This window comes from Lynx rufus, unplaced genomic scaffold (assembly GCF_022079265.1).
Source record: "Lynx rufus isolate CCGP_SWC_20201006 ecotype Redwood Valley unplaced genomic scaffold, mLynRuf1.p SCAF_11, whole genome shotgun sequence".
NCBI classification, from domain to species: domain Eukaryota; kingdom Metazoa; phylum Chordata; class Mammalia; order Carnivora; family Felidae; genus Lynx; species Lynx rufus.
In genome coordinates, this window is record NW_025814825.1 from 34,306,266 (window position 1) to 34,330,185 (window position 23,920).

At 37.0% G+C, this 23,920-nt stretch overlaps 1 protein-coding gene across 8 annotated transcripts in view; it reads left to right on the forward strand.

Annotated features, from left to right (window-relative positions):
- EXOC6 (exocyst complex component 6) overlaps window positions 1-23,920 on the forward strand; it is a 229,691-nt gene that overhangs the window by 19,319 nt on the left and 186,452 nt on the right. For 2 of the 8 annotated variants that reach the window (XM_047073174.1, XM_047073179.1), the window contains exon 1: window positions 8,746-9,294. The exons of 4 other annotated variants lie outside the window; for them this stretch is intronic. In XM_047073174.1, the coding sequence (XP_046929130.1) occupies window positions 9,095-9,294 (200 nt within the window). In that variant the 5' untranslated portion in view covers window positions 8,746-9,094. Of the gene's footprint in view, window positions 1-1,369; window positions 1,573-2,484; window positions 2,693-8,745; window positions 9,295-23,920 lie in introns of those variants that run through there. 2 more of the 8 variants (XM_047073178.1, XM_047073180.1) reach the window with 2 other exon arrangements.

Below are 23,920 nucleotides of genomic sequence, written 5' to 3' on the forward strand. Positions count from 1 at the left end.
AGTACTAGATAATGAATATTCCAGACTGAATACTTGGCTGCCCTAATATAATAATAGAATATCAGCCGGGCACTGTTGTGATCCACTAGATTAGGTTAGGCATTGTCATCGAGAGTAAGTGCCTTTAAGAGAAGCCTGATTGGCTCAGTCGGAAGAGCATGCGACTCTTCTTGATCTAGGTGTCGTGAGTTCGAGCCCTCCCTTGGGTGTAGATTACTTAAAAATGTGTAAATAAGTAAACTTAAAAAAAAAGAATAAGTGCCTTTTAAATATAAGGTTTCAACTCATAAGGATAATAATGAAATTATTATTCACTTAGGGTACTTAGGAATGATTGTGCTTTAACAGTATTCAGGATACACTTCCTCGAAATGAAGCACTGTATGTTTTGTGGACTTGGATGTAGTATCAAGTGAAGCCATATCAATATATAATGTAAATCCACCTTGCCCTGAAAGTCTGGAGTGTTTTGCCCTAGTCCTACTACTGGAGAAGTGTGCAGTCGTGGGCAAAAATCATTTAAGCTCTCTAAACCCCAATTTTCTTACTCCTGTACTTGGGGAGGGGGTGGGTGTTTAGATGCCCAGGGCGTTAGAGACCTTGCCTATTTGTTCACCGCTGTGCCCCTAACACCAAGCATGTGGTAGGCACCTGATGAATGTTTTTTTTGGTCACATGAAGTTCCTGCTATGCTCCGATAAGCATAATTAGTGCATTTCCTTAATTTTCCAACATAGTTTTTCTTTTCATAAAACTCTGTACATTTGGTAATGAAAGTAGAAGTCATAGATTAAAAGGAAGCTTTGTTTTCCTTACTGCGTGGTGAAACTGAAAGAGTACAGTATGTGGTATAGTTATCAGAACAGCCAATTTTTAAAAATAGTATGGGTTATGAAGGAGAGACTTCCTGCTGGGAAAAAATGGTAGGCATTATCTTTGAAAAGAGAGGAAATTAACTTAGAAGAAAATTTTGAAATATATTGAGACTTTTGTAACACAAAAAGAATATGTATTCATAGTGTTATCATTCTGTTCTCTTTTGCTGGGCAATTGTGTCACCTCACTTTGTTGAAACCTATGCTGTTTCTTTGGTCAACTCCAGTGACTCATACTTACCCTGTGTGTATATATATATATATATATATATATATATATATACACACACACACACACACACATACATATATATATGTATATATATATACACACACACACACACTTGTCATCTCATTTCAAGCACACTCTACATACACGCAGAAGGCACAGCTAGCAGTCGTTTCTCCTGAACAGTGTTTAAGCTATTACTGATTTTTCTCTAGGTTCCAATAAGTGCTAATATTAAATTTCTAAAAACCCTTTTTTTTGAAAGATACAAAGTAAAATAGTATAATGAACCACCATGAAGCCATCATCTAGCTTCATTTCAACCCTGGCCAGTGTCATTCCATCTGTTGCCCTATCCACTCTCCCTCACCCTGGATTATTTTGAAGCAAATCCTGGACATCAATTCACCTGGACATCAAGGTGCCTATCACATGCTTGGTGTTAGGGACAGAGCAGTGAACAAATAGGTAAGGTCTCTAATGTCCTGGGCATCTAAACACCCACCCCCCTCTGCAAGTATAGGAATAAGAAAATTGAGGTTCAGAGAGCTTACTATTAAGATTAGCTTTTGTTACTTCCCAATTATCTTTTAGTTGGCCTACTGGCTTCTGATACTGTTTCTGTTTTTATTTTTTTTCTCCATGGGAGACTTTTTCAGCCTCACCTTTTCCTGATTTACTTTTTTTTTTTAAAGTTTGTATATTTATTTAGAGAGAGAGAGTGAGGGAGGGGCAGAGAGAGAAGGAGGGAGAGAGAGTCCCAGGCAGGTTCCACACTGTCAGCCCAGAGCCCACAGTGGGGCTGGAACTCAAAAACCATGAGATCATGACCTGAGCTGAAACCAAGATTCAAATGCTTAACTGACTGATCCACCCAGGTGCCCCTTCCAGATTTACTTTTTATTCCTAATGATTAAATGAGAAGCATGTGACTTTTCATTGGAGCTGGCCTACAATATGGTTCTTTGACCACAGTGGAATTAAATTAGAAGTCGATAATGGAAAACGGGAAAATTCCTAAATATTTGGGCACTGAATAGCACACATCTAAATAACCCATGGGTGAAAGAAGAAACCAGAAAAAAAAGATTAGAAGGTGTTTGAACTAAATAAAATGGAAACACATCAGAATTTGTGGGGTACAGCACACAGAATATTTAGAGATTTATAGTGTTAAATGTCTTCACTGGGAAAGAATGGTGTCAAATCAATGGCCTCAGCTTCTAATTTAAGAAACTAGGAAAAGAAGAGCAAATGAAGTCAAAAAGAGCCAAAGAAAGGAGCTGATAAAGAAAGGGGATGATTGGAATGGAAATCAATGAAAAGGGAAATAGAAAAACGATTGAGAGAGTCAGTGAAATGAAAACCTATTTCTTTCAGATTTGTAAAGTTGATAAATCTCTGAGAAAGAAAGGGAGAAGATACCAGTTATCAGGGATTACCAATTCCTGATACCAGTATCAGAATGAGAGGTGACATCACTGCAGATTCTACAGATATTAAAGGAATATTATGAACAGTTTCATGCCAATACATTTGCCAACTTAGAAGAAATGGACAAATTCCTTAGAAGAGACAAACTATCAAGGTAATTTCCCCAAATTGGTCTTTAGATTTGGACAAAATCAAAATGCCAGCAGAAGGTTTTTTGGTTTTTTTTTGCTAGAAATCAATAAGCTGATTCAGAAGTTCTATGGAAATCCATAGGACTGGGACGTCTGGGTGGGTCAGTCGGTTAAGTGTCTCACTCTTGATTTGGGCTCAGGTCATGATCTAACAGTTTGTGAGTTTGAGCCCTGGTTTGGGCTCTTAGCAGACAGTGTGGAGCTTGCTTGGGATTCTCTCCCTTTCTTTCTTTGCACCCCTGCCTGCCCCCAAAGTAAATAAATAAGCATTTAAAAAAAAAAAAAAAGAAATGCATAGGACCTAGAAGAGTCTAACTTGGGAAAAGATGAATGGACCTGGAAGACTTACACTACCTGTTTTTAAGATTTATTGTAAAGCTATAGTAATCAAGCCAGTGAGATACTAGCATCAAGATAAACAAATAGATTCACGGGGCAGCTGGGTGGCTCAGTCAGGTAAGCATCTCACTTCAGCTCAGGTCATGATCTCATGGTTCCTGAGTTAGAGCCCTGTGTCCGGCTCTCTGCTGTCATTGTAGGGCCTGCTTCTGATCCTCTGTCCCTGTCTGTCTCTGTCCCTCCCCTGCTCGCATGCACCTGCTCTCCCTCTTTCTCAAAAATAAATACACACAAAGAAAGAGATAAATAGATCCATGAAACTGAATAAGAGACTCCTTAAATAGATTCATACATGTGGTCAAATTAATTTTTGACAAAGACATAAAGGCAGTTCATTAAAAAAGGGTAATTTTTTTAAAGTTTATTTATTTTGAGAGACAGCAGGAGTGGGGGGAGGGATAGAGAGAGAGAGGTAGGGAGAGAACCCCAAGCAGGCCCCCAGCTACCAGCACAGAGCCTGATGAGGGGCTCAAACTCATGAAACAGTGAGATCGTGACCTGAGCTGAGACCCAAGAGTTGGATGCTTACCCACCAGAAAATGGTAGTGTTTAAAAAAAATTTTTTTTAACGTTTATTTATTTTTGAGAGATAGAGATAGAGCACGTGCGGGGAAGGGGCAGAGAGAGAGAGAGAGAGAGAGAGAGACAGAATCTGAAGTGGGCTTCAGACTCTGAGTTGTCAGCACAGAGCTGGTGTGGGGCTCTAACTCACAAACCACAAGATCATGACCTGAGCTGAATGAAGTAGGACACTTAACCGACTGAACCACCCAGGAGCCCCGGTAGTGTTTTTAAATAATGGGTGAAACAATTGTATATCCATATGCAAAATAATGAACTTTGATCCATACTGTACACTATATTTAAAAAGTACCTCAAAGTGGATCATAAATATAAAATGCATAACTACAAAACTCCTAGAAACTGTATGCAAAAATCTTTGTGACTTTGGTTAAGGAGATTATTCTTAGATACTATTCCAAAAGCATAATATATAAAAGAAAAAATTGATACACTGGACTTCATCAAAATTGAGAACATGTGGATATCAAAGATACCATTAAGGGAATGAAAAACCACAGGCAGGTAGAAAATATCTGAAAAATCACATATCTCATTAAAAAAAATAAGTTGTGGGGCACCTGGGTGGCTCAGTCAGTTAAGCGTCCGACTTTGGCCCAGGTCATGATCTCGCGGTTCCTGAGTTCAAGCCCTGCGTCGGGCTCTGTGCTGACAGCCCAGAGCCCGGAGCCTGTTTCAGATTCTGTGTCTCCCTCTCTCTCTGATCCTCTCCCATTCATGCTCTGTCTCTCTCTCTCTCTCTCAAAAATAAATAAACATTAAAAAAAATAAAAAAAAAATAAGTTGTGTCCACACTGTATAAAAAAGTCTTTGAGCCTAGATAAGAAAGCAAATGATCCAATTAAAAAATGGGTAAAAGATTTAGATACTTCACAAAGAAGGTACACACAGGGCAAATAAGTACACGAAAAGATGGTTAACAACATTAGTCGTTAGAAATGCAAATTAAAACTACAACAGTGAATCACACTATTGGAATGTTTAAAATTAAAAAGACTGACCATACCATGTATCCGTGAGGTTGTGGAACAACTGGCACTCTCATGCGCTGCTGTGGAAGTTTCATGGTGCCATTTATTATGTCAAAGAAGTTACATTTCATTCCTGTTTCTTGAATGTTTTTATTATGAAAGAATGTTCAATATTTCCGATGCTTTTTCTGCATCTATTAAGATGGTTGTGTGGTTTTTAATCCTTTATTGTATTTATGTGGTATACCACATTAATTTTCAGATGTAAACCATCATTGTTTGTGGGAAAAATCCCACTTGATCATACCGTATGATCCTTTTTATATGTTGCTGGATTCTGTTTGCTAGTATTTTGTTTAGGATTTTTGCATGTATATTCATAAGAGGTTTTGGTCTATTATTTTCTGGGGATGCCTTTGTCTGGTTTTGGTATGAGAATAGTATCTGAGAGTGAGTTGGTTAGTGTTCCCTGAACTGAGATGACCATGTGGATTTTTTTCCCCTTTGTTCTATTCATGTGGTATATAGTACATTGATTTTTTTTTTGTTTTTTTAAATTTTTTAATGTTGAATCTCTCTTGCATTCCTAGGATAGATCCCATTTGGTCATGGTGTATAATCCTTTTACTGTGCTGTTGGATTTGGTTTGTTACAATTTTGTTGAGTATTTTTACATCTATATTTGCAAGAAATAAAAGTCTAGTTTTCTTTTTGATGTCTTTATCTGGCTTTGGTATTAGAGTAATGCTGGTCTCCTAGAATAAGTTAGGGAGTGTCCCTCCTCTTACACTTTTTTGGAAGAGTTTGTGAAGGATTAGTGTTAATTCTTTAAATATTTGGTATCTGTGAAGCCATATGGTGTTTCTTTGGAGATTTTTGATTACTGAATCAATTTCTTGTAGAAATCTGTTCAGATTTTCTAGTCTTTTTGAATCAGATTTGTATCTTTCTAGAAACTTGTCCATTTCTTCTAGGTTATCAAATTGTTGGTATGTGGTTGTTCATAGCATTCCCTTTATAACCCTTTTTATTTCTGTGAGGTCAGTAGTAATGACCTCTTTCATTCTGCATTTTAGTAATTTGAGTCTGTCTTTTTTTCCTTGGTCAACCTAGCTAAAGGTTTGTCAGTTTTGTTGATCTTTTCGAAAAACCAAACAACTCTTCATTTTATTGATTTTTATCTATTTTCTAATTATTTCATTTCTAATCTTTATTATTTCCTTTCTTCTGCTTGTGTTGTGTTAGTTTTCTTTCTAATGCTGCCTTCTGTTGGAAACTTCGGCTCTTGATTTGAGATCTTTGTCATTTTTTTTTTTTTATAAAATTTTTTTTTTAACGTTTATTTTTGAGACAGAGAGAGACAGAGCATGAGCAGGGGAGGTCAGAGAGAGAGGGAGACACAGAATCTGAAACGGGCTCCAGGCTCTGAGCTGTCAGCACAGAGCCCGACGCAGGGCTCGAACTCACAGACCGTGAGATCATGACCTGAGCTGAAGTCGGCCGCTTAACCGACTGAGCCACCCAGGCGCCCTGAGATCTTTGTCATTTTTAAATACAGACTTTTGCAGCTATAAATTTCCCTCTGAGCACTGCTTTAACTTCGTCTTGAAGTATTTTTAAAATTTCTTTTATGATTTCTTCTTTGACTCATTGGTTACTTAGAAGTGTGTTAATGTCCACATATTTGTGAATTTCTCAAGTGTCTTTCTATTAATTTCTAATTTCATTACATTGTGGTTGGAAATCATACTTTGAATAATTTCAGTTCCTTTAATTTTATTGAGGCTTCTTTTATGGCCTAACATATGGTCTGTTCTGGAGAATGTTCCATGTGCACTTGAGAGGAATGTCCATTGTTAGATAATGGATAGCTTTTATTTTGTGTTGTTTTGGACCTTGTTGGTGTGCCCTGTATGTGCATAATTGTCATATATCCCTGATTGATAGACTTTTCTACTATCATAAAATATTCTTTATCTGTAGACTTGTTTTAAAGTCTATTTTGTCTGATATTAGTTAAGCCACTAGCTTTTTTATGGTGGCTTTTTGCATCATATGTCCTTTTCTGTACTTTTACTTTCAGCCTGTTTTTATACTTAAATCTAAAGATTGCCTCCTATAGATAGCATATTGTTGGATCTTGTTTGTTACCCATTTTAACATTCTGCCTTTCGTTTAATCCATTTATGGATTTAATGTTGTTATTTACCTAGTTATATTTATTTTACTGAGATTTTACTTATTATTTTCTATATGTCACATTTCCTTTTTGCTTCATTGTTCCTTTCTTCAGCACTCTTTTTTATTACGTGAATATTTTCCAGTATAACATTTTAATTTAATGGTGTTTTTCAGTATCTTTTAAAAAGTTATTTCTTAGTGGTGGTTCTCAGGATCAACTTCAGATTTATTCTAACTTAATTCCAGTGAAATACAGAAATGTTAATTCTTTATATCTCTATTTTCTCTTTCCCTTTTTTGTACTATTTTGTTATAGGTCTTACGGCTATATATGTTACAAACCCAACAGTACACTGTTGTGATTGTTACTTTATATAACTTTCTGTTTTTTAAAGAAGCTGAGAGAAGAAAGAAGAGCAAGTATGTATTTATGGAGTTTGTTACAACAGTATTAACCCTTAATTACCATTTCTGATTGTCTTTATTTTTTGCTGGGTTGTAGGATGTCATCTTGTGTCATTTTATTACTCCAATACAGCTTTGCTTCTACACCTCCTTTTTGCTCTTACTGTCAAATATATTACATTTCTGTATGTTAGGCCCACAAATAGAACTATGCACATGTTGTTTTTTGCAATTGCTTTTTAAGTCAGTTAAGAGAGATGCTATTTATACTATCTTTTATAATTACACAGTTAGCTTTACTAGTGTTCTCTCTGTGTGTGTGTGTGTGTGTGTGTGTGTGTGTGTGTGTGTGTGTGGTTATATTGACATCTGGGCTCACTTTTTTGATTGTGAAGAACTTCCATTAGTTTTTCTTGTAAGACTGGTCTGTGTTAACTAATTCTCCCAGTTTTTGTTGATCTGGGAACATTCTTGTTTCACCTTCACTTTTCAAGGACAGTTTTGTTGGATATTAGACTCTTGGTTGACAGTTTTTTCTTTTAGCGCTTAGAATATGTCATCCCACTGTTTTTTGGCCTCCATTGTTTCTGTTAACCTTATTGGTATAACCTTGTATGTGATAAGTGGTTTTTCTCTTACTACTTTCAAGATGTTCTATTTGTCTTTCATTATTTTTACTATGATGTGCTTGGGTATGGATCTCTTTGTGTTATCCTTCTTGGAGTTCCTTGGTTATCTTCGATGTCCAGATTATTATTTTTTAGCATATTGGGAATTTTAGTCATAATTCCATCAAATATTCTTCAAACATTCTTTCTGACTTTTTTACCATCATAAAATATTACTGTGGTGCCCTCATCATGTATATGTTGATGTGCTTAATGGCATTTACATTTGTCTGAGGTGCTGTTCATTTTCTTCATTTTTTTTTCTCTCTGTTCTTTGGATTGTATAATCTCTACTAGTCTGTTTTCAAATAGTCTTTCTTTTGCCAGTTCACATCTAATGTTGACATCCTCTAATGCCTTTTTCATTTCTATTGCTGATTTTCGACTACAAACTTTCCATTAAAAAATTTTTTTTATGTTTATTCATTTTTGAAAGACAGAGAGAGACAGAGCACAAGCAGGAGTGGGGCAGAGAGAGAGGGGGACACAGAATCTGAAGCAGGCTTCAGGCTCTGAGCTGTCAGCACAGAGCCCGACGCAGGGCTCGAACTCAAGAACCGCGAGATCATGACCTGAGCCGACGTCGGACGCTCAACCGACTGGGCCACCCAGGTGCCCCTGGAATTTCCATTTTTAAAAATAATTTCTTTTTTTAATGTTTATTTTTGAAAGGGAGAGAGCTGTGCTCATGTGAGAGCATTGGACGGGCAGAGAGAGGTAGAGAGAGAATCCCAAGCAGGCTCTGTGCTGTCAGTGCAGAGCCTGATGTGGGGTTTGATCTCATGAACCATGAGATTCTGACCTGAGCTAAAATCAAAAGTCAGATGCTTAATTGACTGAGCCACCCAGATGCCCCTGAAATAATACCTATCTTTATCAATATTGTCTTTTATTAGACATTGTCGTCATACCTTCATTTACTAATTTAAGTAAAGTTCTTTTCACTATTATGAATTATAGTACTTTGAAGCCTTTGTGAAATCCAACATCTGAGCCATCTCATGGGGCCTGTTTCTTTTTCTTTGTATGACTCACAGTTCCTGTTTCTTTGTTTATCTCATAATTTGTTGTTGTAGAAAACTAGAAAGCTTAGATAGTATATTGTAGTAACTCTTGATACTGACTATCACCTGAGTCTAAGGGTAGCTCTGGAGCTTGAATGACATCAGGGAGTTGTTCTCCTTTGAGCCATGGGGCTTCTCTTTTCCCTCATCTCCACAAATTTCTCATCTGCTGCAGGTTGCCCCTAGAGTGTGTGTGTGTTGTGTGGCATGACTTCCACGTGCCTCCCACTTGTTGGTCTCCAGAGGAGGGTGCAGCTGGGAGTCCTCAGCAGCTGGGAGATGAATGCACCCTCAGGTAACAGGGATTTATTGCACACTCCAGCAGCTAGAACCCATCTAAGCAGATTGTACTCAATAAATGTCAAAGGAATAAATGGTATAACTTTTTTATTTATCTCTCTAGTTTTTACATTTATTCCTGGCTTAATGATTTTTCTAGGGGGTGAAATCCTCTAATTTTCTAATCTTCAGTTTTGTATCTTGTTTTCCAAAATTATTATTTTTTTAAAAGTTTTTATTTATTTACTGAGAGAGAGCAGGAGCGAGAACATGGTGGGGGGGGGGGACAGAGAGAGAGAGGGAGACAGAGAATCCCAGGCAGGCTCCAGGCTGTCAGCATGAGCCCGACCCGGGGCTCGATCTCATGAACCATGAGATTATGGACTGAGCCAAAATTCAGAGGTGACTATTCAACTGACTGAGCCACCCAGGCACCCCTGTTTTTCAAAATTATGATAAAATATACATTGTATAAAATTTGCCATTTTAGCAGTTTTTAAATATACTGTGTCATTAAGTACATTCACAGTTATTCTGTAGCCATCACTACCATTCATCCTCAGAATGTGTTCATCTTCCCCAGCTGAAAGTGTGTTCATTAAAACACTAACTCCCCATTCCCTTTTCCCACCAGCCCCTGGCAATGACCGTTCTATTTCTGTCTCTATGAATTTGAATACTCCAGATACTTCATATATATGGAATCATATAATATTTGTCCTTTTGTGACTGACTTGTTTCACTTAGCATAATGCCTTCAGGATTCATCCATGTTGTAGCATGTGTGAGAATTTCCTTCCTTTTAAGGCTGGCTAATACTGCATTGCATGTATACATTATTTTTTGTTTATCATTCATCAATACATACTAGTATTGGTTCCATCTTTTGGCTGTTATGAATAATGCTGCTATGAGCATGCTGTACAAATATGTGTTTGAGTGCAGTGGAGGTTTTTCAGGTCAGTGTCTGAGATGTGTTTTGACTGCAGGAGGGCTCTCAATCTTTTCTTTCCCTAGTTCTCTTTGGTAAACTAGGCGACCTGTGAGCCTCCTGTTTCAATTGTGTGCTACCAAAATCACCATTGTTTTCAAGAGTGCCCTTATGTTTGAACTTCTCTACACTCTGTTTTAAATAAAGTCGCTTTCTTTGGGGAGAGCTTTGCAGCTGTCTGCAGTTACCTCCTGTATCTCCCTGTGGGAGCCACTTCTCCAAAGCTGGGTTAGGAACAGTGGCTTGCTTCTCTTAGACACCCTTGCTTTAAGAGCAGGACTCTGAATATGGGAGTAAATTCTGGTGTGCTCAGAGCCTCTGTCCTGTGAGTGAGCTGTAGTGAGGCAGTCAGGAGCCTAATATTCCTGGCTGCGTTCTGTGACCCTTTCATGGGGCTGAGTGGAGGAAGGGAGACTGGGTAGAAGAAGGGAGCCCCCAACCTTCTTGGCCACACTTACCTGGAACACAAAGTTGGTGGGAGGGAGGATGGGAAATGCTGGATGTCTGTCCTTTTTTTCCACCCTTGACTGAAACCTAGGGGGAGAGGAAGCCCTGCCTTCTTAGCCACACCCACCCAGGATGGAGCTTCTATCATGCTGAGCTGGGGGTTACAGAGGAAGGATGTGGGTCATGGTTCAAGGGCCACAGACTTACTGTTCTTATCAAGCGTTTAGTAGATTTTCTTGAATAAATGTTTCTTCATTTGCTGTATGCTCTTAGAACAACCTCCAGAGACTTTAGAATTTTTTTTTGTTTGTTTGTTTTAAATAATTTTTACTAAGTATGGTTGTTTTACTAGGAAACAGCTTTGTGAGTTCTGGAAGCTTCTTGTTTTTAATAGTGGTAAATTTCACAAAACAAAATAAGCTATTTTTAAAGGTTTAATTCAGTGACATTTAGTACTGAATTTATAGTACATTAACAAAGTGTAACCATCACCTCTAATTCCAAAACTTTCATTATTGCAGAAGGAAAAAGCAGTCATTCCCCATTCCTCCTCTTCTTTTAGCCCCTGGCAACCACTATTCTGCTTTGTCTCTGTGTGGATTTACTTATTCTGGATATTTCACTTAAATAGAAGCATATACTGTGTGACTTTCTGTTTGGCTTCTTTCACTCCATGATGTTTTGGGGATTCGTCAGTGTTGTAGCATGTATCAATACCTCTTTCTTTTTTAAGACTGACCAATGTTTTGTGGTATGGCTATTGCACATTTTGTGTATCCATTCATCAATTGATGAACATTTGGATTGTTTCTGTCTTTTGGGTGTTACGAATATGCTGTGAACATTCATGTACAAGGTTTTGTTTGAATACTGGTTTCAATATATATTTTTTTAGGGGCGCCTGGGTGGCGCAGTCGGTTAAGCGTCCGACTTCAGCCAGGTCACGATCTCGCGGTCCGGGAGTTCGAGCCCCGCGTCAGGCTCTGGGCTGATGGCTCAGAGCCTGGAGCCTGTTTCCGATCCTGTGTCTCCCTCTCTCTCTGCCCCTCCCCCGTTCATGCTCTGTCTCTCTCTGTCCCAAAAATAAATAAACGTTGAAAAAAAAAATTTTAATATATATTTTTTTAGTATATACCTAAGAATGGCATTGCTGGGTCATATAGTTATTCTGTGTTTAACTTAAAAAAAGTGTATTTTATGGAATGTCAATAATTTGAAGTAGCATGAGGCTATAATACTGTCCTTCATTATTGAAGACGCAAACTCTGACTTACAGCTTTTAGCAGAGCTAATTTAGGCAAGCATCAGAGTAAAACAAAAACTATCCATGTTAGATTTAATGGTTATGTTTAACTTATTACTATAACTAATATTGGAATGGTGGAATTTTCTGTAATGTACAGTGCATTACTATTTTAAACATTTTTGGCTAGTGGAAACATAATCACAGCTAGCAAATTGACAAATCTTTAGGGACTTCCCATAAAGAGCACAATTTCAGAAATGTTTGTATTATGACACTTTTTACCTATACAAATTTAATGTAGGAAGGCTGAGCATCTCTTCTAATTTGACTTTTCCAGTGCAAGTTTTACTACAGTAGTACAACAAACCTAATTGTTTCTAGCATATCTTTTTGTAAGTTGAAAGTAAACAACTAACTATGCTCTTACAGAGTTGCTCTGGGAAATCTCAAAGACAGTTTTAGGTGTAAAACATATCTTGAAAGTTTTATTTTTTTTCTTTATTTAGGCTCCAAATTTTAGAAAACAAAATCAAAACTGGGGCGCCTGGGTGGCTCAGTCAGTTGAGCGACTGAGGTCAGCTCGGGTCATGATCTCATGGTTTGTGAGTTCGAGCCCCGCCCCGCGTTGGGCTCTGTGCTGACAGCTCAGAGCCTGGAGCGTGCTTACAATTCTGTGTCTCCCTCTCTCTCTGCCCCTCCCCCACTCATGCTCTGTCTCTGTCTCAGAAATAAATAAGTAAATAAAAGAAAATAAAATCAAAACAGTTATCAGATATTGTCTGAGAAGCAATACTTGGGTACTTATTTAATTAAAGTGAAAGTGAAGTATTTAAAAAATAAACATAGGTAACTTGATTGTAAAGAACCTTAGTTCTTTCATAAGTGAGAGGAAAATTGTTTATTAAATAATCAATAATATAATAAAGTCCATGTGAAGAACAGAAAATTATTTTGGCAAAATAGACCCACTGCTGCTACCTAGGCAAATTGTACGGAAGATAAAGAATAACCTTTCAGGGGCGCCTGGGTGGCGCAGTCGGTTAAGCGTCCGACTTCAGCCAGGTCACGATCTCGCGGTCCGTGAGTTCGAGCCACGCGTCAGGCTCTGGGCTGATGGCTCAGAGCCTGGAGCCTGTTTCCGATTCTGTGTCTCCCTCTCTCTCTCTGCCCCTCCCCCGTTCATGCTCTGTCTCTCTCTGTCTCAAAAATAAATAAAACGTTGAAAAAAAAATTAAAAAAAAAAAAAGAATAACCTTTCATATTATAAGCATGTCATTAACTGGTAAACCAAGGAAGCAAACCCAATAAAATTGAGCAAATGTTCAAAATTTCATTTTATTTTATTATTTAAAAAAGAATTGTAATGTTTGTTTATTTTTGAGAGAGAGAGAGAGAGGGAGGGAGGGAGAGGGAGGCACAGTATCAGAAGCAGGCTCCAGGCTCCAAGCTGTAAGCACAGAGTCTGACGTGGGGCTCGAACTCATGAGCTGTGAGATCATGACCTGAGCTGAGGTCAGACGCTCAACCGACTGAGCCACCCAGGCGCCCCTCGTAATGATTTAAACTTTTAACCAAAACTATATTTAATTTACATTTCACATTGAAACACTGAGGTGGAACATTGAGAACTGTCTGTTACATACAACCAGCATTTTATCAGACTAGCAAAGCTCATGGGCACACCCAATACAACTCCCTGCAGACACTAATGTCCCTTTTATACCTTCTTAAAGTGGCAAAAATGAACACTTTTATTAACACGTCCTCCAAATATAGCTTGTCTATAGCATATAAAAATAAGAAACAACAGTATATAGAGTAAATTATGGGTAGTAATCCCTCTTCTAAAATTCTACCATTTAAAAAAATTAGATGACCAATGGTTATTAGTTTAACTCACGCCACTGAGATCAAGAGTCACATGCTCTTCCAATTGAGCCAGCCAGGTGCCCCTTAATATCAAAGTTATAAGCTACCTAAAAGATCTTGGAAATCCGTGTCAATACATGTTGTAATAAAAAGTTTGTCAGAACAATGATTCAACTTAGTTGAACACAAATTTACATTTTAGCTATTTAAATAAAATATTTATATAGGCTAATGTTAGCTTATCTGAAAAGTAAATGTTTATGCATTTAGGAAAACCAAACCTAAGTAGAATAAAATGATCAGAGAAAATAAATAGCTTTTTTCTTAAAGCAGAGTTATTAAACTAGACTTGTGTCAAAGTTGCACTTTACTTATGTGAACTTGGACTTTTTAAATGTTTCTTAGGGCCACCTGGCTGGCTGGGTCGGTAGAACATGTGACTCTTGATCTCAGGGTCTTTAGTTCATGCCCCATGTTGGGCATGGAGTCTACTTAAAAAAATAAAAATGAAAAAATTTAAAAATATTTCTGAGTTAATTCCTGTAAGAATAATTTATTAAGTCTAACACATTTAAATAAACAATAAGAAGTTTAATTTACTTGTTTTCTGGGAGGTTTTTTTTTTTTTTATATGAAGTTTATTGACAAATTGGTTTCCATACAACACCCAGTGCTCATCCCAAAAGGTTCCCTCCTCAATACCCATCACCCACCCGCCCCTCCCTCCCACCCCCCATCAACCCTCAGTTTGTTCTCAGTTTTTAACAGTCTCTTATGCTTTGGCTCTCTCCCACTCTAACGTCCTTTTTTTTTTTTTTTTTTTTTTTTCCTTCCCCTCCCCCATGGGTTCCTGTTGAGTTTCTCAGGATCCACATAAGAGTGAAACCATATGGTATCTGTCTTTCTCTGTATGGCTTATTTCACTTAGCATCACACTCTCCAGTTCCATCCACGTTGCTACAAAAGGCCATATTTCATTTTTTCTCATTGCCACGTAGTATTCCATTGTGTATATAAACCACAATTTCTTTATCCATTCATCAGTTGATGGACATTTAGGCTCTTTCCATAATTTGGCTATTGTTGAGAGTGCTGCTATGAACATTGGGGTACAAGTGCCCCTATGCATCAGTACTCCTGTATCCCTTGGGTAGATTCCTAGCAGTGCTATTGCTGGGTCATAGGGTAGGTCTATTTTTAATTTTCTGAGGAACCTCCACACTGCTTTCCAGAGCGGCTGCACCAATTTGCATTCCCACCAACAGTGCAAGAGGGTTTCTGGGAGTTTTATAATCTATTTATACAAGTACTTATTATTATTTTTAACCACTGAGCCAGTGAAAACAGAGTTCCTTTAATGAGAGGTAAAAGTTTCTGAACTGCAGATACAGAGCTTTATAGCTTTGTGTCTATGATTTCATCTACTGGTTTAGAGACATGAATTGTAGAGCTTAAAAACAAACAAAAAACCTCACTGGTCCAGATACCAAAAACTCATTCTTGGTGGGCATAAAATTCTAAATAGACAAAAAAAGATTATCAAGCCAGAGTGTGTCTTTTATCTTTTACCCAAGAGATCTCTGTCATCCAGGTTTGGGATCACCAAATAAATGGTTAAGCCATGAAACCAAATTCTTAGTCATTGTTACCACTTAGGGTAATAATGTATTGGACAGGCAGTAATTAAAAATCAAACCAAAACATACAATCTGTGGAGAAGAAACAGTAACAACAAGCAGAGAAGAGTCAGCAAAGTTAAATGTGTATTTCCACTTGGGTTTTACTTCTGGGATCCAAGAAAAGAGGTGCCTAAGCTTAGGCAGCTCGTGAGGTACAATTCTCTGGCAGTCCAGTTTCCTGACTGTGTCAGGTGAATCCACTGGGCACTTTGGTGAAACGTCCAAAACTTAAAAGATAGTTTTCAAAAAAGATAAAATCATGACCCTCATACAGATATAAAATTAATACATGTCAAAGGTTTTATTTAACTTGTTAATTATTGAGGGATCTAATAAGGCATTAACAACGGTTTCAAAAACAATGGCAGAAAACAGTATAGGCATTTGGGAATGCTGAAATAGATTTATAAATAGAGACATAAGTGGTGACTATCTGCAGGGCAGTAATTACTTGCATTCCACAGGCTGAAATGTTTTGTATTTCCATGAACAAGAATAACTTGCTTTACTATCAGTTCCTCAATGTATAGAGATGTAAAATAGGCCAGACAGTGAAAGGCACAGAAAATGTGTAAGAGTAATCCTTTTCATCCACTTCAAAATTTTTCACAATTTTTTTGCCATTATTGGAAACATTTTTTTTCATTTTGTTTTTTACTATGCTTGCCTTTTTTTTTTTGCCATGTCAAAGGTTTTAATTTTTATGAAAATGAAATTTATCAATCTTTTTCTTCTAGATTTTGAGCCATAGGAGAGTTTTCCATAGTACCAGGTTATAGAGAAATCTACCTATGTTTTCTTTTGGTATTTGTATGGTTTATTTTTTACCTTTACATTTCTGTTTTGTTTTTTTTTAATTTTCTTTGGGTATGGTATAATGAATGGCTCCAGGTTTTATCTTTTTTTTTTAAGTTTATTTATTTATTTAAGTAATCTCTACACCCAGCATGGGGCTCAAACTCATGACCTTGAGATCACGAGTCTTGCGCTCTTCCAACTGAGCCAGCCAGGTGCCCTGGTTTTACTTAAAAAAAAATTTTTTTTTGTATGGCAGTCCAACTATCCTAACACTTTTTATTTAAAAAACATATTTTTTTGACCTTGATTTGAGATGCTGCCATTATCATTTATTGAATTTTCATATGTGGTGGGTCTTTCTCTTGATTCTTCATTCTGTTCATTGTCTATATGTCTATTCATACTTTCAATTATAGAGACTTTATTGTTTTATTTGGTGGGGCCACCTTCACCTCATTGCTCCTTTTTCAGGGGGTTCCCAGGGATTCTACCTATTTTTTAATTTAAAAAGTTTTTTGTTATTATCATTATTTGAGTATAGTTGACATATTAGTTTAATGTGTACAGCATCCGAGTCAACATTTCTATGCTTATGCTATGTTTACAAGGGTAGCTACCATCTGTCACCATACAATGCTATTACAGTACCATTGACTGTATTCCCTATGTTGTACCTTTCATTCCCATGACTCATTCATTCCATAACTGGCAGCCTGTATCCCCTACTCTCCTTTACCCATTTTGCCCCTCCTCCTTCCCCCCTTCCCCTCTGGCAACTCTCAGTTTGTTCTGTATATGTATAAAAGTATAGATTTGATTCTGCTTTTTGTTTGTTTATTCATTTGTTTTTTAGATTCCACATATAAGTGAAAACATGTGGTATTTGTCTTTCTCTGACTTCACTTAGCATAGTACTCTCCAGTATATAGATTATCTTTTAAGCTATTAGGCAGACATCACATTAGATCTGCTTTAGACAGTTTAACATGTTTTGTTTGACTTTCCAAAGTCTAAGAAAGCAGTCTACATCTGCAGTCATTAATCTGCTTTAAGCATTTTCAATTAAAATTTATTTAGCATTTCAATTTGTAATCCTAGAGGACAAATACAATTTTGTATGTATTGGGTGTTTCCATTTCTCATCTTTTGCATTTTACCAAGTAACACAAGTCAACAGGAAGAGACATCTCTGGTCAGGAGTGTAAAAACAGGAAGGAGGAAGTCTATTGCAAATCTGTGTTAGCCGATTATCAATTTAGGTTGCACTCTAGAGGATGTCCATTAGCGATTAGCATCGCACTTTGTTGTTACCCAGAATTAACAGTAAGCGTTAATGTCAATGTTATAGAATGTTGACCCTAGTTATAAGAAATAATGTTAACTAACAGACTGTACTAGGCTCTTGCCTATGCATGGGAACAGGATACTGTTAGTGAGAACCAGTCACAGAAATTGCATATGGAGGGAAACAAGGCAAATAAAATTCAAAATCAGAAATAGAGGGAACATCATCCTGTATTTTTTGCCTTTGCCTGATCTTGATGCTTTGACAGGTTGTATAATCCTTTAAGATATGGTTGTATCCTTTTTTAAAAAAATTATGGTCTGTCAACTTTGTCATTTAAAAAATTGTTTGACAGAATATCAACTGAATGTCTCCAGTTGAATTAAGAGGAAGCACCTGAGCATTATTTTGTAAAGCATTCTAAGAATGCATGTGGCAAACTAGATGAAATATTTCATGGGAAAATAACACAGAAGGTGAATATTTTGTAAATAAGAAATCTTTTTCAGTATTCTGTGATGCAAGGAATTGGATTCTGTGTTTATACTTTTTTTTTTTTTCTTCTGGAGTTGCTAGAAACTCACTTGCTTTGGATATTCAGGATACCTACTTGGTTTAGCTACCTGACGGTGGTATTTTAAGATACTTAGCATATCCCAAATTCTTTACTTAGCTGTACAGTGTTGTGGATGTTTTGGAAAAATTAAAACTACTGTGTAAAAGCTACATGGTGGCGGCAGCTGCTGATCCTCCTCTTCCACCTTCTCTTCCCTCACCTCCTCCTCCTCTTCCTCCTACCCCTCTTTCTCTTCCTCCTCCTCCCCCCACCCCATTTGACATGTGACATGTTCATTTCCTCAGGTGTCTATTAACTTAACCTATGCCTTTATGGGACCCTTATTTATGGATTATTTTGTGGTAATGCTTCCCACATTTTTTATGTCATGGCACAACCAGAAAGTTAGATTGAGAGATGATCATTATATATGCCTATAACGTATTCAGTTGGGAAGATGTACTCTAGTGTGTGGGTCAGATGAGAGGGTTTTTAAACCCCTTATAATTTTAAGAAATGCTTGTGTATGTGTGAAATGTGTGCAAGAATAGGCGTCTTAGGGATTTGTCGTTGTTGTAGGTACCAAACCAAATTGAGTTAGCTTGAGGAAATCTGGAAAAAAAAGAATGAAAGCTTTCTGGGTATCTCACAAAATTCTTAAGACAGACATGCTTCTTAAAAGACAAAGAGGTAGAAGACTGTTTCTTTCTCCTTCCTGCTTCTCTCTGTCTTCATTTTCCTCTGAAGTGGAGCTTTCTCTCCTCTCTGCAGTTAGTGGGGGATGACCACCTACAGCTTCCATGTGTCAGTTGGTACATATAGCTGACTGTCTCTGAATTCCAATTCAGAATTCATGAAAGAGTGTATCTGATTGAACCAGTTTGGATCAGTTGTACCCCTCTGGGGCAATGTACCTGTGAATGGAAGACACTATATTGCTTTTCCAACTTTGTAGTTGGTCATCAGTTCTCGGAGAGAAAGTGTCTATTACAGTTGTGTTTGCAAACTTTTTTGGGGAGAAGATCCAACTTTGATCAAAATCATAGAGGAGGATCTGGTCACTCCCAGGCCACTGTCCAAATAAAGATTAACTGATCTAAGAGTTATAATAGAATTCCCACTACTTAGGGGTGTCTGGGTGCCTCAGCCAGTTAATCCTCCCACTTTGGCTGAGGTCATGATCTCGTGGTTCATGAGTTCAAGCCCCACGTCGGGCTCTGTGCTGACAGCTCAGAGCCTGGAGCCTGCTTCAGATTCTGTGTCTCCCTCTCTCTCTGCCCTCCCCTGCTCACACTGTGTGTGTCTCTCAAAAATAAATAAACATTTAAAAAAATTAAAAAGAAAAAAGAATTCCTACTACTTAGTACATCCTTCAAATTAAACTGTTTGCCTTTTTCACAGTGCCATGTTCTTTTCTGCCTATGTTTACCATGATTGATTACCCCGTCTTTATTTCTCCACCTACTCACATATTACCTATCGTTCAATTCTCATTTTAGGTCTAACCTCCTCCATGAAATCTTTGCATCTTAGAACACAGCATTCTAGGTGGATATATTTGTATATTCATATATATATGTATTTTTTTCTTGTGTCTGAATTCTTATGCCATGGACTTTTTAAATGCTGTACAATGTTATTTAGTTGTTTGTGAATATATGTTTTAGTATGTATATTTTAAATAAACATCTTAAATGCAGGTCTAATGAAATTGTCCCTGAGGCCTATGATTGTCAACACATACCTGGTTAGTTTCAACCATGTTACATAGTATAATGCCTTGGGTACAGCAGACTTTCAATAAGTACTTTTTGAACTGAATTAATGAAAAGTAAACCCCTTTTTGTTTTATAGAAAACTTAAATATAGAAGAATAGAGAGGTGAAAAAAACACTTGTTTCCTACTACGGAAGAACAATCACAATTGACATTAATTCTAGTTAATTCTTAGATTAGAAATGACAAATATTTTTTATTTGTTGAATGTTTATTGAAAGGATTTCTGCTATTCAACATGTTAAATTTTGAGTATTAAATATTTGTTAAATGAAGTTCCAATTGCATTGTATAAAATTTTCATCCTGTTTAATTATTTCCTTATTGTTGTACCTTTAGAGTGGTTCTTATTTTTATCAAATTCTATAAACAATGATATTAATTCTAAAATAATTTCTTAGGATCTTTGTTCCCAAAGCAAAAGTAATCATGTAGATAATAGGTAATAGCTAACATCTATTGAACATTTACTGTGTGCCTCTTTTTTAAACACTTAAATGTATTATTTAATCTTCACAAAAAGCAAATGAGGTACCATTATTACATACCTATTCTATAGATGAAGAAATTGGGGTAGAGATAGATTAGGTCATTAGCTCCAGGCACATAGTAAGTGGTGGAGCTTGATGTGAACATGGGCCATTTGGCCTCTGAGCCTATCTATACTTTTTTTTTTTTTTAACTTTATTTACTTTGAGATACAGAGAGAGAGAAAGCTGGGGAGAGTCTGAGAGAGGGAAAGAAAGAGAATCCCAAGCAGGCTCCACACTGCCAGCATGGAGCCGAATGTGGGGCTCGAGCACACAAACTGTGCGATCATGACCTCAGCTGAAATCTAGAGTTGGACGCTTAACCAACTGAGGCACCCAGGCGCCTACCCCAGAGCCTATCTGTACTCTTAATCATTATGTTTTGCCTTCTAATTTAGAGTATCAGATAATTAAAGATGTAGTGTAAAAGCTGTATTAAATTTTAACTTAAAAGTAAATGGAAAGGTTTACATTAAGATTTGGAACACTAAGGAATATGACCAGGGCTGTACTCAGGGAGGGAAGGTACTGTATTTTAAACTTGTGCTAGGTCAGAGGAGGCTCAGATACTGAAATTAACTCACAAAAAAGTGATGTAGGTCTCTTATTCCTCTGCAGCTCCCAGATAGATACAGGACTCTGGTAACTTTAAGGGGCTGCTTGATGCAAGCAAAATCCCTGACCTTATATCTTCTCCATACCTTTTTCCAGTTTTAAATGATGGAAAAAACAAAATACCACCAACATTGCCTACCTACCCCTTTCATTCCTATACTTTCATTCATTCCTATGGTAAAAAGAACATAAATCAGGTTTGCTTTTAGGCCTGTCTTACTAGAAGGGCTGGTTCTTTTCAGTTTGGTAGACCAGGCCTAATAGAATCTGTGTACAACGGTGTGTTTTTTTGCTTTCATGTCTGAATGTGAAGGCAGGCAACTAGTTTTTGTGTGGTTTGTGAGAGTGTGTGTATGTATTGTTGATGCCTGGGTATGGCCAACCTTATTATAAAGGAACTTAATTTTGACAGACTTCGTTAATAAAGGCATTGCCATGATTGATAATAAGAAAGGTACTCTGGGAATGAGCAATGAATATTTAACTGACAGATTTAAGGTAAATAATTTCAGTAATCAGATGGTGATTTGTGTGCAGTGAGCTGCTTTTACCTTTTTTGTGCAATAGTTTCCAACACTTCTTATAAGTCCAAGACTTGGGTTGTATACCTGGCTCTGGCCTAAAAAGTAGGGACATGGTGTTGAGCAAATCCTTTAACTTCTCAAACTTTGAGTTCCTTCATCTGTGAGATAGAGATAAAACCCTGTCTACTTCCCAAGGATTCTTGGAATCAAATGCAATGATGTACTGTGTAAAATGGCTTTGTAGATTGCAAAACACTAATACAAAGGTAAAAGCTTATTTTTATTTATTTATTTATTTATTTATTTATTTATTTATTTATTTATTTATTTCTGTTACTTACATTCTGTTTTTGAGTGGACACAGAATTGTTCTTCTCAACTTACTGTTTTTCTGCAAAGCTGTGACTTTCTCTGTACAGCAGTGGATTGTATGGTCAGGATTAATGTGAATTTGGATCAGCCTTATATCAGGGTAACCATGTTTCTATTTTCCTCCATACTACTTACGAATTACACTTACTTGGCAATTTTTTTTGTCTTTTGAAAAACACATTATAAAAATCAAATTAATACTAGTTAGTATATATTTATTTTTTAAATGCATAGTTCTGAATGCTTTCTTCCAAAGTTCAAATTAAATACATCTGGCTTTCATTTTTTTTTTTTTTAATTTTTTTTTTTTTTTCAACGTTTATTTTATTTTTGGGACAGAGAGAGACAGAGCATGAACGGGGGAGGGGCAGAGAGAGAGGGAGACACAGAATCGGAAACAGGCTCCAGGCTCTGAGCCATCAGCCCAGAGCCCGACGCGGGGCTCGAACTCACGGACCGCGAGATCGTGACCTGGCTGAAGTCGGACGCCTAACCGACTGCGCCACCCAGGCGCCCCATCTGGCTTTCATTTTTAATATATTGTACATTTTAGTAAAGGTCTTGTTTTTACTGTTACTTTTCATTTAAAAATGTTTATTTTAAGAGAGTGAGAGTGTGTAAGCGTGTTCATGAGCGAGGAGGGAGGCGAGGGGGGGCAAAGAGAGAGGAGAGAGAGAATCCCAAGCAGACTCCCTGCTGTCAGCACAGAGCCCAATGCAGGGTTTGATCCTAGGAACAGTGAGATCATGACCTGAGCCAAAATTAAAAGAGTTGGATGCTTAACTGACTGAGCCACCCAGGTGCCCCAAGTTCTTGTTTTTACTTCGGATATATTTATATTGGTATCTTTTCTAGGACCTCCAAAAATTATTATGAGCCTGGAATTGCCAGAGAATTTTTATGGTGTTTATGGTTCATTTCTGCTATTTTTAACCATTACATTAAAGCAGTAGATATTAGGGTAAAGCAGCTTCAAAAAAGAGGAAATGTTATTTTGATTTCATAGTTTTTTTTGTTAATTAGGTTGAATATGCGATTCACAGCATACTTTGATGCAATAGTCAAAGAAAATATTTGGATTTTTACTTTTTGGTGAAGGGTGCCCTCTAGTGAGCCTGTTCTTTTTATTAAGATTTGCAGTTCTTTGCATCATTTTGGCACTTGTGAACTGAATATAGAAATAGAAGACACCTTTAGTTCTCAAGGAGATTGGAAGATGAAATATACACTAAATAATTAGAAAATAAATTTTTTGTGTTACACAAATAAAAGGTACAAATAAATGAAAGATGAATTTTTTTTTAATGTTCATTTATTTTTGAGACAGAGACAGACAGAACATGAATGGGGAGGGTCAGAGAGAGAGGGAGACACAGAATCTGAAGCAGGCTCCAGGCTCCGAGCTGTCACCACAGAGCCCGACGTGGGGCTCGAACCCACAGACCATGAGATCATGACCTGAGCTGAAGTCAGAAGCTCAACCGACTGAGCCACCCAGGTGCCCTGAAAGATGAATTTTTAAAAAGATAGTGATATACAAATAAAAAGAAGTTAAAGAGTTGTTTCTGCACTTGATTTTCAGTTTCTATTGCTTACAGTCAGTACTTAATAAATATTGAATATTGTTGGAAAGAATACTCCTTTGTCTTTTATCCAGGTGTTACTGTCTTGGAGCTATTTCATTTCTTATTTGCTCCTGGATTACAGGGTGTCAGGGAAAGTTAATGAGAATGTTGTTATTCATGCTTGATATATTTGATAAAATGGTTGGGAAAATGTTAGAGGAGTACTAGGTATGATAATTTTATATTGACTGCTTTTTTTCTTTCTATTTTATATTGCTACGTAGAATTATGTATATTTTTTCAAAGATTCATAGGAAAGTCTGCCAATGTCCAATATTTTAATGGTAGTCACTTTAGGGGAATATCTTCACATTATTCTGTGTAGGGCT